At 37.0% G+C, this 16609-nt stretch overlaps 1 protein-coding gene across 2 annotated transcripts in view; it reads left to right on the top strand.

Moving 5' to 3' along the window:
• The window catches only part of ABCA12 (ATP binding cassette subfamily A member 12), a 169760-nt gene that overhangs the window by 50766 nt on the left and 102385 nt on the right, over window positions 1–16609 (top strand). For both annotated transcript variants that reach the window (XR_004812608.2, XM_025441906.3), the window contains exons 3-5: window positions 1873–2026; window positions 12063–12154; window positions 15875–15972. Coding sequence is in view for 1 of the 2 variants with exons in the window: in XM_025441906.3 (XP_025297691.1) it covers window positions 1873–2026; window positions 12063–12154; window positions 15875–15972 (344 nt within the window). In the remaining variant the exon portion in view is untranslated. The remainder of the gene's footprint in view (window positions 1–1872; window positions 2027–12062; window positions 12155–15874; window positions 15973–16609) is intronic.

Here is a 16609-nt window from a genome sequence, read left to right as displayed (position 1 = left end):
ACTTCCCAGTGAAGTTTTCACTGGGTTTAATGTTAGGAGAAACGCTGGTCTTTCCGGTGTCAGGAAGCGATGCAGCTCAGAAGGTAGTGGTGAATAGTTTGGTGGATTTAAAGTTTTTCCAATTTCTTCTGAATTCCCAAAACTGTAACTCATACCAGTCGTATTTCATGTATTAGTTGCCTGTGGCTTCTCTAACAAACCACAGACTTAGTGGTTTAAAAAGTAATTTAGTGGTGGAGTTGGGAGATGGGCGAAATAGGTGAAGGGGATTAGAGGTACAAACCTCCAGTTATAAAATATATAAGTTATGGAGATGTGTAAAGTACAGTGTAGGGAATATAGTCGATAATATTATAACAACTTTTTATGGTGACAGATGGTAACTAGACTTATTGTGGTGAGCATTTCATAATGTATTTAAGTGTCAAAATACTGTGTTGGGTATACTATGTTGTATACCCAAATCTGATATAATATTGTGTGTCAATTATACTTCAATTTAAAGAACCCACCAACTTATTATTTTATAGTTCTGGAGATAAAAAGTCTAAAATTTCACTTTACCAGGTTAAAAATGAATGTGTCAGCAGGGCTACATTTCTTCTGTAGGCTCTAGGAGAATTTGTGTCCATGCCTTTTCTAACATCTACAGGTCACCTGCTTACCTTGGCTTTTGGCTTCTTCCTGCATCTTCAAAGTCAACAGTACGACATCTTCCCATCTCCTTTTTTCCCCCTCTTTACTTCTGGCCAACTTTCTTATTATCCCTTCACTTTTATTTCCAATTTTCTGTATGTAGAGCTGTATTTAAATTACTAAGATCAAATTTCTACCACTTCCTCTGCTAATCTATTAATGCTTACTTTGCCCTGTTGCTCATACTATTTTCTTTTTTTTTAACCTTTTCTCTTTCTTTTTACAATGAAAACAGACTTGTACTGACACCTTTTTTTGACAGATTCATGAAGTTAAGGTTTTGCTTTTTAGTCCTCAGTTTGGAGGTTACTCTTATCTTTTCTAAACCTGCCTTTTTTGAAGGTTCATTGTTTTCATATTCTCCCCAAAAGAGGAACCTAGTGTTTTAATATTAGACTTAATTACAAAAAGATTGTTTTGCAGTTTGCCTATTTCTTGACACATATATGCTATCATCATATTTTATAAAACAAATGTTAAAGGTTACAAAACCCTTTACTTTTGCAGTTCTTGTTTTCTGTGATCTTAATTTGGGAGACTTATTTAATCAATTATTATTGGTTTTTAAATAGGAAAAAATATTGTGTGTATAGAATAATTATTCTATCTATTATGTTAAATTTTGAGAAGACCAAAAGTATTTCCCAGTATCTAGAAGATTGGCTGCATTTATAATGACTTTGATAACAAAAGAAGACATGTACATTGTGGGGGAAAAAATAGCTACTGTATAATTAAATGAAAATAAACAAAAATCATGTGAAATATCGCTCCAAGAAAATCCCTCTGGGTTTTAAATATACATATATTTACATAATTTTTAAAGATTATAACTTTTCTGGTCATGCTGTTTTCTGATCTTGTCATTTTAATTAGGAAAATATTATAAACATTTTCTATATTATTTGACAACATTTTTATTAGCTGCATTGTGTTTTACCATATAGATAAACTGTGCTTTATTTTTAAAACACTCTAGCAGACATTCGTGCAGCTAATTCCAGGAAAAGAAATTTGTAGGGCAAAAGACATTTTTATATCTTTTGATATATAGTGGACCCAGAGAGTCATAATACAAGACGTAATTTCACAAAATAGAGTTACTACACTCCCTTCCCTTCCCAGGCAAATGCCACAGTGATGTAATTATTGTTTTTTTTTGTTTTTAAATTTCAGGTTACCTTGCACCTCGAAACCTTCCTAGTACTGGCTTCTTCCCGTTCCTGCAAACCCTACTCTGTGACACAGACTCTAAATGCAAAGACACACCGTATGGGCCACAAGATCTGCTTCGTAGGAAAGGAATTGATGATGCGCTATTTAAGGGCAGGTAGGGGCACTTCCCAACTATGTTTAGTTGTCTTTGAAAGATTCGAATTTGTTTCCTTAAGAGATATTCAGAAAGCCATTCTGGGTTAGACATACAACTTTATTTTCTTTATATATCTGCAAATGTGGTGATCTAAATATGAATGAACAGGTTGGATACACACTGGAATTACCATGTTTATATGGGATTAAGCATAATTTACTTGGCATGAATATCCAAACTTTGCTTTTTAAGCTAGGTAGCCAAGGCATTCCTCAACTTTCTTCAAAGATTCTCTTTTCCATCTCAAATTGTCAGTGACACATTGTCCTAAGCTTGATCACAGTTCAGATACAGGGCAATGTTAGGGGCATTATATCTTGGAAGCATGATATATTTATATTACTCTACGTGGTACTTCCAGATGCAATAGAAACCAGGAGATGCAAATATGGAAATTAAAGTTCTAGAAATTGGGGACACCTGGGTGGCTCAGTCAGTTAAGCATCTGACTCCTGCTCATGATCTCGGGGTCCTGGCATCGAGCCCCACATCTAGCTGCACACCCAGTGGGGAGTCTGCTTCTCCCTCTCCTCCCCCTCTGTCCCTCCCCTGACTCGTGCTTTCTCTGTCTCTGTCTCTCTCTTTCAAATGAATAAAGTTCTAGAGATCAAAGTAATAAAGTTGAAAGTATACTTAATAAATAACAACCCTTAAATGAGGTTAATACGTGTCCTATTTTATGGTGTGAGAGGCAGCTGAAGAATAATGATAGGAAATCTAGACCATTTACAACCTGATTATGATCTCAATTTTCTGTCTTGGGATTCTAAACCTAAAGAGACTCCCAGGAACCCACCTGTCTGTAGAACTGAAAACAGTATTGTTATCTGAATCGACCATGAGATAATTCTGGCTAGAGATTTTTAAAAGTGTTTCTCAAGGGAATATTACATTTATCTCTAATCAGAGATATTTTATTCTGAAATTTTAATTTAACTTCCTTGGCATTTAACACTATTTCTCTATTAACATTATTATCATGATTTTATTTTGTTCATCAAATATTTTAAGAGAGAACAACTGCAAGCTGTTTAGCATAAAATATAAACATATCAAGAATTATCATGGGCAGTGGCTTAGAAAACACAATTGTCGAGTTGCTAATTCATATTGGTTTTGTTGGTTCAATAAGTTAATGAATCTTAAAGCTTAAAATATTCTCAGGTTCTTCATTCATTTATTAATTTACTCAGGAAATAATGACTGAGAAATTTCGATGTGCCAGGCACTATTTTAGGCCCTGTGACTCAGAAGTGAATCAGACAAATCCTCTACTCTTGTTACTTGCATTCTAATGAAAAAGCAAGCAAAACAAAAAAAAGAGCAATCAAATAAATAGCATAATTACTAGTGTGCTAGCAATAAAGGAAAGCAGGTTATGGGCTAGAAGTTGTAAGGTAGGAAGTTAATAGGGTGGCAGGAGAAGGCTTCTGCTAGCAGGTGGCATTTGGGTCGAGACCAACAAGGACAGGAAGAGACCAGCCACAGCATGTGAAGAGAATGTTTTAGGCAAAGCAGCAAATAATCCTCAGATGGGGATAAACCTGACCATTTAGAGGAACAGAAAGTTGGTTAATATTGCTAAAACAGTGAGAAAGGATACAAGGGGTGGGGAATGCAGAACTAAGCATATAGGGAAAGGGAAGGGATTTGCATTTTATTTTATTATGAGAAGCCATTGGAAAGTGTTAAGTGGGGAGATGATATGGCATATTGTGTTTGAAACCAGCATGTTCTAAGTGTATATAAGCATTACCTCAACTAGCACCAGTTGCATTACTTCTGCAATGGGACCAAGAGCTAACAAGAGCCTGTGCCCTCTCGTGTAATCAGAATAGAGCTAAGATGGAGCATGACATCTTGGTTGTTCAATGAATTCATAGATGGCCTGTGGTCCCCATGTAAGTAGTGAATTAGGCACATGATCTGTGCCTGTATTCTAATAGGAAAGGAAATATATTTTTTTAAAAAAGGAAAGGGAATATATATTATATATATAATAATATAATATAATAAATATAATATATGTAATATAATATATCATCATGATGGGAGAGTGTGATGAAGAGTACCAGAAGGATGCTGAAGGAAGGCACCTTCCATATTAAAAGTAGAGAGAGCTGGGGATTTTTAAAGATTTTATTTATGTATTTGACAGCAGGGGAGAGAGAGTGTGTGTGTGCAAGCACAAGCAGAGGGAGAGGCAGAGAGAGAAGGAGAAGCAGTTCCCTGCTGAGCAGGGAGCTCCATGTGGGGCTCAATCCCAGGTCCCTGGGATTGTGACCAGAGCTGAAGGCAGACTCAACCGAATGAGCCACCCAGGTGCCCCTAGAGAGAGCTTCAGGTAAAATAATCCAGTAGATCTTCATGAAGAGATTGTTCCTGAGATAGACACTTCATGAATAGAGGGTTAGAGAAGACATGGGAAATATTAATGTCCTTTATTAACAAATTGGATTGCAGCTCTACCTGGGGCTGTCATCTTTGTATCTTTTTTTTTTTTTTTCATGAAGAACTAAGTTACAATGAGGGAAATTGTTAACACTATCTAAGACTATAAATGTACCTTCCCAAAAAAGAGTATTTTTCTGTGTGATATCATAGAGAACCACACTCAGAGTTGCCTGAGATGAGCCACTGAGTTTGTTTTGGAACTAGACTTAAATTCCAGCTTTATTTTATTTTCTGTTGATGATTCTCTAGGCAGATGACCATGTCTGCTTTTTTGTTTTGTTTTATTCTAACCCCCAGGTAGTTTGTCTAGCTCAAACTGTATATTGCTGTATTTTCAGTATTTTCTCTAAACTACCAAATAATTGGAACTTAATTTAGAAAATTATGTACAATAATAAAATTGCATTAATGATATTTCCCACCATGCTATTAACTTTTATGGTTTATACAGCCGTGCAGCAAAATTGGGGCATGGCTACTGGGTAAGCAGTTCCACTAAATTGCTTCCCTTTGGTAAAGGAAGATTCACCAGTGTAGCTTCATTAAGTAATAAAAGTCTTTTTTTTCTGTTTACAAGTGAAGGGAAGAAAATGCCATCTTTGGCCTCATCAAAAGAGGCCCAACATGTTTGTTTTAATAGACTGCTCTTCTTAAAGGCGTGATCATGCTGCTGCCACTACTTGCTGGTCAGTTGCCAAGTGTTTTGATGTTTTTTCATCAGCAGCATCTTTCTGTTATTAAATTCATACTCTTTAGGCATTAGTTTCAGGATGAGGTGCTTCAGGATGAGGTGCTTTAAAATAAAAATCCAACACCATACTCAGCATCAACTTTAACTAGCTGTCTGGAAAAAGAAACATTACATTTATGGTTTTCTCGTTCGTTTGTACAACTGATGATCCAACATCACAAGATTTACGCTTGTGGTCCTTCCTCCCTCTGCACTGCCTTTAAGAATACATCAGAGCAGTGGGAGCCTTTGGCTGTGCCATTGTTCACACAATTGGTGAACGGTGAAGATCATCCTCCAGAGCTCACAGGGTCATTATTTGGAGAAGTGATTTAGCATTCCTGAAAATCCTATGGGAGAATTGCCTCTGTGCATTTGCTTCCTATCTCTGTCTTGCCAGCACACATCCATGACCTGTGGTTTCCAATCTCATGCCTCTGCTTCTATTGGCTTATCCACAACTTTTAATATAGTTAACCATATGTTTTTCAGGGATAATTTTATTTTTTATTTTTTATTTATTTTTATTTTTTTTAAAGATATTTATTTATTTATTTATTTATTTATTTGAGAGAGAGTGCGAGCGCAAGGAAGAGTGGGAAGAGAGGGACAACCAGACTTTGCACTAAGCGTAGAGCCCAATATGGGCCTCGATCTTACAACCCTGAGATCATGACCTGAGCTAGAATCAAGAGTTGAACGCTTAACCAACTGAGCTACCCAGATGATTTTAAAATGCCAAGGCTTTTGTTTAGTGGTGAAAAATACGGTTGTGTTTAGAAACTGACCTAAAGATACTGTTGGGAATGTAAAGTAAGTGGAAATAGAATGGATGTGTGTCCTCATTTGACTATAAAGGTGGTGTGAGTTGTACATGAAAGGTCTCATATTGTTAGTAATCCATAGCCATTTTGCAACCATTTTAGAATCATTTGGTCATGTAAAAATCAAGGGTTAAAATTTTATCTAGCAAAGTGGGAGGATATCTTAACTGCCATGCAGGCAAAATTGTTAATTCACTGAGTGAGGATGTATTGAATGTGTATCATGTGCTGGAGACTATGCAGGTCAGTGCAGGTATGAAGATGAATAAGGCCTGTCCTATGCTCTATACAAACTTACAAACGAGTGAGAGAAAGAGACAGAGAGACAGATAAGCAGGTAAATTACCATATAATGTGGGAAACGTGATGAGTATTTGTTTAGGTCTCACTATGCTCGGAACAGGAGACAACAAAGTGGGGGTGGGGGGGTGGGGGACGTGTTATTGGAATGGAGAGAGGTTTGGGTGGGGTGATGTCTGGAGAATTCTCCAGAGGCCTTTAAGGGTGTGATCATTAAGGACAGGTAGGGTGGTGGATACCAGACTAGAGCAAGCTGTATTTGGGATAGGCCACAGAGATAGAACCCCAGAATTTAATGAAAGAGAGAAATAAAGGCTCTTGTGTAGCTTGGAGGAATAGGCAAATAGTGGTGGAGAAAAATGATAAATTCCTTTGTAGTGTTGCCAGATTAATCAACCTGTTTCAGGACTAGATAAAACATAATCTGTGTAGTATCACCTGAAAGACACTGTGATGTTGTCTCCAACCATATTCTGTGTGTTTTTGATATGCATCTACCCCCCTAAGACATTTCCTCATCTGTCCATCATAGAACCTTTAGAAACTTTTAGAACGGTGTTAGTTCATATATATTAGATATATATATTAGATCTCCAAAGTCCCTCCTATGAATACTAAAAATAACCAGGGACAGAGGAACATATTAAGACATTTTTAAATTTAACATCTTAACTGATAAAGATTTTTGGATTCGTTACTGGGCCACCTAGAAAAGATATGTATTTTGAACATGAGGAGGCAGGGATTATATCTGAAGCACAGATAACCCTGAAAGAATGAACATTAGATGATATAGAAGAAAACAATGAAAAAAACTAAGATTTTTCCTGTGAATGACATCTGCTTGGGAGTAGCCAGGAGGGACAGTTGCATCAAATGAGTAAGGAAGCCTCAGTGCCAGACTGTGTCTTATTTGTAGCTAAAAGTCAGTAATGAATGTTGTCTGAAGCTGGGATCAGAACTGGCCCAGAGCACATCTCACATCTTCTTTTCATGTGTCACTACACACCTGTGTGATTATTCTGGGAAAAAAGGGGAAAAATATAAAAAAGTTTAACTAACCCTTAGAGGCAAAGAAGAATGTCAGAATTTTCTTTCTAGGACTTGACATATGTGTCTTCCCTAAAAGCAATTCTTTTTATAGACAAAATTTACCATGGCACACATGGATACCACCTACACAGGTAATCTTTCCCACTCACAGGAAATAGACATCCAGTATGAGTGCATAAATTCCACCATTATAATGATATCTATAAATGTGACATTTCACAAATGTTACTGTTGGTAGACATGTCTGAGAAGACGTAAGAGCTACTCTGGGCCTAGTTTCCCTTCCAGTATCTTAAATTTAACATTTGAATCTGAGCTATTTCTTTTATTGAATTCCATCCCAAAACAGAGACCTATAAATGCCACTGAGGCAGAATCTGCTTCCTCACCATCATAGGAGAATCCCTTAGACATCTCCTTGGTACTGTACAAATGTCTGGGTCCCATAAAAGGTAGTTTACTTATACCATGGGCCGCTTAGAAATTTAGTTCAAGGCTTTCTTGCCCCACCTAGGTGGTTGGATTGTGCGGGCTCATGTGCCTGTATGCTGGATTCAGGGGGCTTCTAAGTTTTGCATTTGCTTTAATATTCTTTCCAGAGATATTCTGTATGAGATAGATCCTCTGAGACTTCCTCAGAGCTTTTGGAGTTCTTGAATAGGATTAAGTCTCCTGAGTTCATTGTCGGGAGTGGGAATGGGGATGAGTCATCACAGAATAAATCTGTAATAGCGTATTGCAGGGTTTCTCAACATCAGCACTATTGCTACTTGGGACCAGGTAATTCTTTGTTGTGCTGTGCATTGTAGGATGGTCAGCAGCATCCCTGTCCTTTACCCCCAGATGACAGTAGCAACCCCCTGCCCCCGATATGACAAACAAAAAATATGTCTCTAGTCATTGCCAAGCATCTGCTGGGACGGGGGCCAAGATTGCCCAGAGTTAAGAACCACTGGTCTAGTGAACAGGTGAAGGAAAAATTTTAAGATAGCAAGAGGCTTGAATTAAGGTTGTAATCCTAGAATCTTGCTCTCTAAGGAACAAATTAGATAGCTCTCTGATTTAGTAGCCCCTGTCATGTGTTCCCATTGTCCCCATGTCTGTACTTAGCTATTATTATTAGTGGATTATAATCTCAACCCCTTATTTGACTATTCCATTATATGTAGTGGGAATTGAATAAATGTTGGCAAGTTTATAAATGAAAATGGTAGGAACGTTGTCCGCCATACCATTCCGGGATGCTTTCTCTTTTAAGGACCTTGCAGAAACAGGTACGCAACAATGGAGGGCAGCCTAAGCTATCAAAAAATATATATATATATAAATATATATATATATATATTTATATATATATATATATGCTTCCTTAGCTATCTGTTCTTCCAAATGATACTCATTATCTAGTATTCAGTGCTCGCCATGTGAAGGCATCCTCCCATCTGCCAGTGAAGTACGCTGTAGTCTTTTCTGATGAATTTTACAGTTTAAGAAGGGGAAAAACTGATCATCACTACAAATGAAGCACTGCTTTTATAAGTAAACTTATAAATAAATAATAAAATGAAGAAGGGATTACAGAACCCTGGGTGAGATCCTTTGCCTTGTCCTACCCCACTAGCCAATGGTTACAGGCTCTAGATCTGTGAAAAAATAAGGGTACATCCATTTGGTGTCCAGAGATCTTGAAGTTTCTAGTATTCCAGAGGGATTATATATAGACTTTGGATGTATGATAGGGCCCCAGCTCCATCCTGATGGTGAGGGCTGTGTCTGTGCCATCTTTTTTTTTTTGTGAGTACTTTGACAGTTAATATAGGCGAGTGCCTGTAATGACAGAGCCCAGAGGGGCACTCGATAAGCACATCCTGTGTAGTTCTCACAAGTCTTGCAAGGTAGTTATATCATTCCTAAATGAGAAAGGGAATGACTGAAATGTTTTAGGGAAATGGCAGAGCGGGGATTCCAAAGGTATCTTCTAACACCAAAGTACTTTCTGACACCCCCCCTCGCCCCCGGCAGCATTACTGCCTCTTTTTCTTTAATCAGCCATCTGATCTTATGGTCTAATACTGTGCTAGGTGTTTGGAATAAAAAGAGGAATGACACATGGTGCCTACTTCCAAAGATGTCATTGCCTAAAATGGAGAAGCAGTAGGAATAGGTACACAAATAAACACAATGCGCTAAAAATTAGTATGAATTGGTGCTTCAATTCTCTGAAATGATGGAAAGAATACCGTTTCTTACCTATCATTCCGAGAAGCATATAGTGCTCTGTCTATAAGCGTGGTCATGCTAATGAGAAAGTTCAGCGACAACCATTAATTCAGTAGTACTGGCTACCTTCCTGCCCTGCATTAGTAATTTAATAGGGACTTAAAAGAATTAATTACGTTTGCTTGGGGGAAGTAAACTGCATTTCAGTATATGACCTTAATTCATCTTTTTACCCATAGTGCTCTCTTGTACATTTATTTTGTAGTTTCCATTTTAAGAGTTTAAAGGCAATAATTTCCGTTGTACAGTGGCAGTGGCCACATGCCATCACACCACATTTTGTAAATGCAAAATGAAACTGGGGGGAATTTGTCGGCCATTGAACAGCAAAGCCCACTAGATATCCTGATCTCTCACCCCAGCAAAAAGGCACACCCAGGCCACACACAAGGAGAGAGATCACCTCCCCACTCCTGTAATATATATGCATGGGTGACCATGTGACCATGGGTACCTTCTGGTCAAGGACAGGTGCTATTAGAAGAGAGGCCTCCATAGTTCCTTGTCTGGAAGCAGCCATTTTACTGTTGAGCAAATGCAGACCTGCTGAGCCAGCTGCTTGCTCAGAAGGGGATGAGCTTATTTTTCTTTGGTCTTTAAAGAATACTTGAAGGAGTAGTTTTAGGGTGCTTCTCTGAATGTGGGAAGATGAGCAAGGTGTCCTCTGTCTAGTAGATGCAGCTTTTGCTTCTCTAAACTCACATTTTCTTAGTTCCCTATCACCTCTTCTATTTTTCTCTCCCATTCCCATGTATTATTCTGTTTTCTCTTGCTCCTTCTTTGCTCATGTTGATCTTTGTTGTTCTTCCTTTGGTTTTTGGTGCTATCCTTATTCCTTAAAATTTTTATAAAGGCAGTTTTCCCCTTTATTTTCAAAATGTGTTGATATTCAGTAGTCTTCCTTATAGTATTTCAGGCTAAACTAAAAAAAAATATATTGAGTAAAAGAAAAGTGAAACTGACTTTCTCAAACTTTCTAAAACTTCTGTTGAGAGAAGGGAAAATGTACAGGTCAGTTCTTATTTTTATCTGAGCAGTTTTCCCATCCAAATAGTCAGCATAAGGAATATAAAAAGATTTAGGGGAATACAGTCATGGTCATGAATAATTCAAATATACATTAAGAATGCAGAACTTTTGGAGCAACCAGTGCATTTTATAGAGAATATTGGAAAAACACTAGGGAATGAAAACAAATATCACCTCTTCTTATCATTTTTACTAAAAGGACACACTAAAAAAAAAAAAAACCCAATTACAAATTACGAAGTACCCTGGAACCATGTTTCAGATCTTGTTTCTGAAAAGGAAGTTAAGTTGAACAACAGAAGTGAGTAGAACTTCTTGCTTTTTCACTATTATATTTTTATATCCATCCTTATATATCTTAAGTAAGCTTTTTTTTTTTTTAATAAACAACTACACAAAATTCACCAGCTTTTAGGAATTCCAAAAAGTATTCACATCCAGGCATCTGGACTGATTTCACCCTTGAAATATGTATATTTATTTTAGGCACTTTAGGTATATCAAGTTTTCAAGAAAATATGATTATCTCCGTTTTGATAATCAACTAAACAGGCAGTGAATTTTTAAAATGGTTACTAAAGGTTTCATAATGTTTTTTTTCCAAAAGCCAGCATGATCATGACATGCAGATTCCTGGCACCACAATGCTATTATTACCACATTGATATATTCAGTACAATAAAAGATCTACTCACATCATTATACATTCCTTTGACACCTGGTGCCATTCATAATGACAACAGCCACAGAGCATGGCATAGACTAGATACTCAATAAATGTATGTTTTTTCCTTTCTTCCTTGAATCTGTCTTACAGGTATTTGATTTTGCTAGCTATAATTTAACATATAAAACTTGTTTTCCTAACGAGGTTGACAAATAAACATACGTTTGTTTTAGGACCTGAAGCATTATTGGGCTATTATCTATTTGGGATCCATCATCTTTTCAAAAGGAAAAAAAAAAAAAAAAATATATATATATATATATATATATATATATATATATACACACCTCATGATTATTTTTAATATTTAGCTCTAATGTCTTTTGAAAATAATTTTCTTTTTATAATATTAAAGTAAAAACAACTATTTTAAACCTCATCTAGCTACCATTTTCTCTGAATAAAAATTTACCTTGTAGGAGATTTTATATATTCATTGGTGTATGGTTAGGTGAGTTCTTCCATTACAATCCTAGGAAGTAGATTAAAAATTTGCAAGTCCTTCGAGAGACCTGGAATCTGCCACATAATACATGACTGTAACTAACTGAAATTAATGTGGGTGAAGTTACAGAGTTCTTGCTTTTTCTTCACTAGTGGAATTCAGAGAAAGTCATCCAACCTGGAGAAGGACAGCAATTTATCACTCCGGAGCACCAAAGTTCCAGAAAGAAGGCACACATCACCAGGTAAGCTATTCTCTTCTGTCGAGTTTAGAGCAGGCCTCTTGGAACAGCCAGCAAGGTCTAATCTTTAAAAGGGTTGTACTTTTAACTTTTGAAACAGAGATGGAATGCTTATAATATTCCCAAGAGATCTAAATGTTCCTTAAGGTTGCCTGAATGCGGTGGTGTAATTATGCAAAGTTCCTGAGAATAATTGGAAATTAAGTTCTTACTAAAATACTTTCTAGGAGCAAAAGCCTAGATGGTACTAAAGATGATGTTGAGAATTGCACAATTTCCAGAATTGGCTAGGGACTCTAGTTGTCTGCGATTAGATAATGTTGGGATGGTTTAGAAAGCCCAGTAATAAAAAATTACTATTTGCATATTACTCAGCCATTAGAAATGACAAATACCCACCATTTGCTTCGACATGGATGGAACTGGAGGGTATTATACTGAGTGAAATAAGTCAATCGGAGAAGGACAAACATTATATGGTCTCACTCATTTGGGGAATATAAATAATAGTGAAAAGGAATAAAGGGGAAAGGAGAAAAAATAAGTGGGAAATATCAGAAAGGGAGACAGAACATGGAAGACTCCTAACTCTGGTAAACGAACTAGGGGTGGTGGAAGGGGAGGAAGGCAGGGGACGGGGGTGACTGGGTGGCGGGCACTGAGGTGGGTGCTTGACGGGATGAGCACTGAGTGTTATTCTGTATGTTGGCAAATTGAATACCAATAAAAAAATAAATTTATTATTTAAAAAATTTTTTAAATAAACTGTGAAGAATAAAAAAATAAAAAATAAAAATTACCATTTGCAACAACATGGATGGACCTAAAGGGTTTAACATTAAGTGAAATAAATCAGAGAAAGACAAATACCATATGATTTCTCTTCTATGTGGAATTTAAGAAACACAACAAATGAACAAATACAGAAAAAAAAGACAAACTAAAAAACAGGTCCTTAAATCCAGAGAACAAACTGGTGGTTGCCAGAAGGGAGGTAAGTAGGGCAGGAGGGATGAAATAGACAAAGAGGATCACTCATGTTGATGAGCACGAGGAATGTACAGATTGTGGAATCACCATACTGTATACTGAAACTCATATAATACTGTCTGTTAATCATACTTCAAGTTTAAAAAAGAAAAAAAAAGTTATTGGATTGAAATCTCAGAGATTGGGCTAACCCTGTGGTTTAGCGGTTTAGCACCGCCTTCAGCCCGGGGTGTGAATCTGGAGACCCGGGATCGAGTACCACGTCGGGCTCCCTGCATGGAGCCTGCTTCTCCCTCTGCCTGTGTCTCTGCCTCTCCCTCTGTCTCCATGTCTCTCATGAATAAATAAATAAAATCTTTAAAAAAAGAAAAAAAGAAATCTCAGAGATTTGTCCAAACGAGGCCCAACAAAGTTACGTGCCCTGTCCATGCTTATCCAGCAGACCTGGTTCTAGAGTAACAGCCAAGCCAGGACTCTTTCCACTATATCCTTACTCCTGTCTCTCAGCGCTCAGTATCATAGTCTTTAAATGGGACTGTGTGCTTCCTTTATAGCTAGGCCAGGGACCCTCACACTTGAGAGTGCAGAAAACCTTCCAGCTGAGCTGCATGAGCCTTACACCAAGTAATTCTGACACCGATGGTCATGAGACACTCATTAGAAGCTGTAAATTGGAAATAAACTCAAAAGCAGGACTGTTTTACATTCACTTGACAAATATTTATTAGGTGCCTGCTATCATGTAAGCTCAGTCCTATCTCTGGGGGATATATTAGTGAACAAAACGAAGATTCCTGTGTGTTCGGAATGTGATTCGTGCTCTGAAATAAAAAAAGTACTGTTAAAAATTCCATGGAATATATAAGATTCTATAACATTGTGTAACTTGGTACAGCCACTGTGGAAAACAGTATGGAGTTTCCTTAAGAAACGAAAAATAGAAATACCGCATGATCCAATAATTCCACTACTGAGTATTTACTCAAATAAAATGAAATACTAATTTGAAAAGATATATGCACCCTTGTGTTTACTGCAGCTTTATTTACAATACCCAAGACATAGGGCAGCAAAAGTGTTCATTGATAGGTAAATGGATAAAGTTGATGTGGTGTACACACACACACACACACACACAGATATACACACACTGGAATATTATGCCACCATAAAGAAGGATGAGATCTTGCCATTTGCAACAACGGGACAGACCTAGAGGGTATTATACGAAATGAAATAAGCCAGACTGAGAGAGATAAATACCATATGAGTTCATTCATAAATGGAATCTAAAAAGCAAATGAATAAACAAACAAGAAGAATCAGGCCTATAAATACAGAGGACAAATTGATGGTTGTCAGAGGGAAGGAAATAGTGGAGGAGGGACAGACAATATAGGTGAAGGGGCATGGGAGATACAAGATTCCATTTACAGAATAAATAAGTCACAGCAGTAAAGGGCACAGAATAGGGAATACGGAATATAGTCGATGATGTTGTAATAGTATTATATGGTGATAGATGATAGCTGCACTTGTGAGCATAGCATAACATATAGGGAGGTTGAATCACTATGTTGTACCCCTAAAACGAATGTAACACTGTATGTGAACTATACGCAAATAAAAACAAACAAAAAACTATGACATTAAATAACATTCCAATACAGGTTGATGGACCAAATGACAAAGGTCCTGTGTTAATGTAGTAGGAATATAGTAGTGAGTGGTTCTGAGGAGTTAATGTTCTGTTGTGAATGATCTGAGGGTATTTGGCTGACTAGCTTAAAGCACAGTAGAAATAAGATCATGGTGTTGTGATCTAGTAAGCTCTGCTTTGCTCAGTAGCCACAGATTATGTTTTAACCCTGGCCACTCATCTCACAAATGTATCACCTTGATCCAGAGGAATCAGTTGGTAAATTCTTCAGCCCCACAGGCATTATAACAAAACTTAGGCCGCCATGATAATAGATCACTCTATCTTTGAATACTAAGATTCTTTGCTGTGAGGATAACAAAGTATCTGTGTCCAAAACTTATTAAAGGTAACATACTGGCTTAATGAACATCCATGCTATAGGTATGAACATAATCTTCTAGCTAATACTCCTAACCACAATACCCTACCACATCATACATAGTACTAGATGAGGCTACTTTGAGAATTACTTAATTAGAGTATATTGTAGTTTGGACTAATTGCTTCATCCCATTTATTTGATCTGAAATATCTTTCAGAAAACACTTTGGGGAGGAAAGAATTTATGATCCTAAGCAGATTTCAGCCTCCCAATTGAATAATTAAAAAGAAAACCATTATCACCAGATGTGCATTGGCAGATCCTTTGAACAGATGTTAGATATGATGGATCTGTGGAGCTTGTAGAGGCACCTTAAATCCTCTAAGCCTGCACAGAAATGATTCACTTTATTAGGCAATAATATTGGTGATGAAGTTTAATGACATAAACTGGAATGAAAGCAAATGACATCTAAAATGATTGGAAAAAACCCAAGAGCAGACCAAAACCATCACAATTTTATGTGAAAAGAAATAATAATGGAATTTGCCATTTTGCCAGTACAAAACTTTCATGGAAGATGCATATTTGAGCACATTTTTGCTGTGGGGTATGTAAGGGCACAAGTGATATTTATGGATTCTTATGCGAATCTGCCCATTTTTGTGTATTTGTCTAGAATGTTAATCTGTTCTTTCTTCTATTACAGCCACAGTATTTCCCAGTCCAAGTTCTGTTTTGAAAAGCACTGGAACAGATACTTTCAATAGTAGTCAAGTCCTTGCCCGGATCCTTGGTTTGGAAAAGGTAATTTCACTCAGTTTTATAATGGACTGATAATAAATAGCAGTTGAACAAATGCCTCTTAGCTTAATAAAAGGATCTCCCAAATAGGAAGATATTTGGGACCCCCTCCCATTTGGAGTAATGTCTCAGGGAGATTCTTTTCTCAGGAGCCTTTCCATAAAAAAAGCTTAATTCTCCGACATTCTGAATTCTTTTTAAGGTCTTGGACATTTTATTTCCCTGTTAAGTGCCTTAATCAAAGTTAAGATTATCCTTTAGTAAGAGATAGAGTCACATTATATATGATCTTCTAGTTTTCTGAAACAGGGAAGGGAAAAAAGGTACATGACAGCAAATGAAGCTCTAATATGAAATTTGCTGCCTCATCCATACTGATAATGCCTTTGGAAAATTTGGAGCTATGGAAAATACCTCCCTAAAGTAGTAAAATTCTTTTCTTTAGCATAGTTTGGAGAGCTTGCCAATGGATCCTTCTTATTTTAAGATTCCAACTGGCAAAAAAATAATTTCTATCAGAGGCATAAACTGGCAGCCTGTGAGCTAAATGTGTGTGTGTGTGTGTGTGTGTGTGTGTAGGGATCTTAGGTAATTGAATTTGAATGCCTTTAGGCAGAACGGGTACTCTTCTGTTGACCAC

The sequence above is a fragment of the Canis lupus genome, chromosome 37, assembly GCF_003254725.2.
Source record: "Canis lupus dingo isolate Sandy chromosome 37, ASM325472v2, whole genome shotgun sequence".
NCBI lineage: Eukaryota > Metazoa > Chordata > Mammalia > Carnivora > Canidae > Canis > Canis lupus.
Note: the sequence above shows the minus strand (reverse complement) of the source record. Positions and strands in the feature narration are given on the sequence as shown.